At 30.7% G+C, this 2,527-nt stretch overlaps 1 protein-coding gene across 1 annotated transcript; it reads right to left on the bottom strand.

The window, feature by feature from the left end:
* Window positions 1-625: 625 nt before the first annotated feature.
* LOC111886482 (disease resistance response protein 206) lies at window positions 626-1,410 on the bottom strand. The gene has a single exon (XM_023882735.3). The coding sequence runs from the start codon at window positions 1,314-1,316 to the stop codon at window positions 756-758; it is 561 nt and encodes a 186-aa protein (XP_023738503.1). The 5' UTR covers window positions 1,317-1,410; the 3' UTR covers window positions 626-755.
* Window positions 1,411-2,527: the final 1,117 nt, after the last annotated feature.

Consider the following 2,527-nt stretch of genomic DNA (forward strand, 5'->3'; position numbering starts at 1 on the left):
TTGTGAATCTGAACTATAAATATTTAAATTTTAACATTGATAATATGAATCTGACTTACTATTCACAATGGGCAGATTCACATTATGAATCTAAATTTAAATTTTATTTTTTTATATCAATATGAATCTGTGTTTAAAGAGTATCAAAAAATAAGAATTTTAATATATTTATTAAAAAATTTCGATAAAAAGTTTATCTTAAATTTTCAAAAAAGATAGAAATGAAGTGAGTTTGTTTGAAAAAAAAATTAATTTTTGTATATGAATATGAATATCTATGGAAAGAGGATGAAAAATCATGAATAATGATGTATTCGGTTTTTTTTTGATAAAAAACATGGAATACAAAAATTAAAAAATAGGAAATGTGTTTTGTTATAATCCGGTAAATGTGTTTCCATCGTAAATGTTTACAATCCTTCGTTTTGACGTTGATTAATTTAAATTCTAACTTTTTAGATTGATTCCATAATCATTGATTAATAATGGCTCTCTCTCTCTCTCTCTCTCTCTCTATATATATATATATATATATATATATATATATATATATATATATATATATATATATATATATATATATATATATATATATATATATAACAATTGTATTCAAGCTTTAACATTCAAGAAAACTCTCACATTCACAATAAAAGGACACACTTATGTCAACCAAAATACAAAAGGAAATGACTTTAAATCCAAATCAGATGCACACGATGTGAGAAGAGATTTGCAATTATATGATACTATGCTTACCAACATTCGTAGAACTTTATATCAACACGAAGCCTAAAATAAACTTCACCTTCAAAAGCATCGGTCATAATAGTCGCTACCCCCCTATGCATAAAGAAGTCACCAGTCCCACCAACCACTGATATATCCCTAGTCTTAATCATAATCGGATCAGCCCCAATAAACTGAATGCTTCCCTGATAATCCGTAGTATTAAGCACAAACGAAAATGCTAGCCATGCAGTGAAGGTGTTCTTGGTGTCATAAATGTATTGACCTTGAGCTCGACCAATAGAAGGGGAATGAAAGTTGTTGTCTAAAGTAATGGGGTCATCAAAAACCACGATATTTCCAAAATGAAAATCACTAGCCAAGATTGTCCGGTTGGCCCATTCAGGTGCACCCACAATAGCTGATGTTGCATTGGCTGCATTTTGCCCATTGTACACAACATCATGGAAGAACAAGACTAGGTTCTTGCATGGTTTGTAATTTTTCTTGTTTTTATATTTGTGGGATGAAGAAACCGTAAGAAACATGAACAAAAGAAGTATAATCGGGGTTCTTTTTGGACCCATTTTGTTTCAAAAGGGAAGAGTATGTAGGAATGGGTTCAGATGATGATCAGTTATAGTGTTAGATGATGAGCAAAGTTGTGAACTTTCTTCAAGAACCTCTTTCTCTATATATAAGACATCAAAAAGATTCTGTCCTTTCGTTCAAACTTGGAGTGCATATTGAGAAAAAAAAAATACATAAATGCATATAACTAAAGAAGCTAAACAGTATACGTTTCCAGTGGTTGGACTTATTGAAATGGAAAATCAATTTGTTAAGTTGCATGTTACTTCTAATAATTTTGATGGCAAAACAATAATAGGAGATGTCCTTTTCTATAAAAGCATCTTACCAAGAGCCTGATATATGGCCACAAGGTTATGCAAAATCCTTTAAACACACTCTCATAGAACACTTTATTAAATTATATAGTATTTAATAGCTTTAAAATTATAAATTAAACAAAGAATCGTAAAAGATATAGTACGAACAAGGTAACTGGGTACCAAGGTTTTACAAATTGAAAAAGAATTGATGTTATAAAATTTCTGTAGATCATAGATTCATTTAGTTTACGAAGTATATTGTGACAAAAAGAATGAATTCTAATTAGCTTAGAAAAAATGCTGAAATGAAATTATTTTAGAAATAACATATAGAAAAGTAGTTAGATACAGTAAAAATTTTACTTTATGCACGATGATTAAAGTGAACAAAAACGAATTTCAATGCTTGCTTTATAAGACGGAGGGTGTGGTGTCAAGGTTGTTGGGAGCAGGTGATGGTGGAGAGCCGGATTTCCGATGGATCCTGTAAGTTTTTTTTTTTTTTTTTCCGAACTGATATTTCGATCCTATGTCTGAGTAACAGGAAATTCAATCTAGGATAATCGAAACTGATACTTGTGTATTTAGGCACAGAAATACAAGCCAATTGCCAAAGAATTCTGAATTTTATTCAAGAAGAAGAAGAACTAAGAAGGGTCATACACGACTCAAAATATGAGCCGTATATATAAATTAGGGGTGAGCGCGGTATGGTTCGATACGGTTATTAGCAAAAACCTCACCACTAACCGCAAATGCGGTTAATCAATTTTCAAAACCGCTTGGTGCGATTATTTTTGCGGTGCGGTTAGGTGGTTATTTTTGCGGTGCGGTTTTGTTTTTTTTTTTTGTTGCGGTTATTAACCACATGGATTTGGTGCAGTTATTTTCTTGTATTTTTTAAC

Source organism: Lactuca sativa, chromosome 3 (genome assembly GCF_002870075.4).
Source record: "Lactuca sativa cultivar Salinas chromosome 3, Lsat_Salinas_v11, whole genome shotgun sequence".
In the NCBI taxonomy this organism is placed as follows: domain Eukaryota; kingdom Viridiplantae; phylum Streptophyta; class Magnoliopsida; order Asterales; family Asteraceae; genus Lactuca; species Lactuca sativa.

Coding starts and splice junctions, on each gene's coding strand:
- LOC111886482 (XM_023882735.3), bottom strand. CDS start 1,316: ATGGGTCCAAAAAGAACCCCGATTATACTTCTTTTGTTCATGTTTCTT.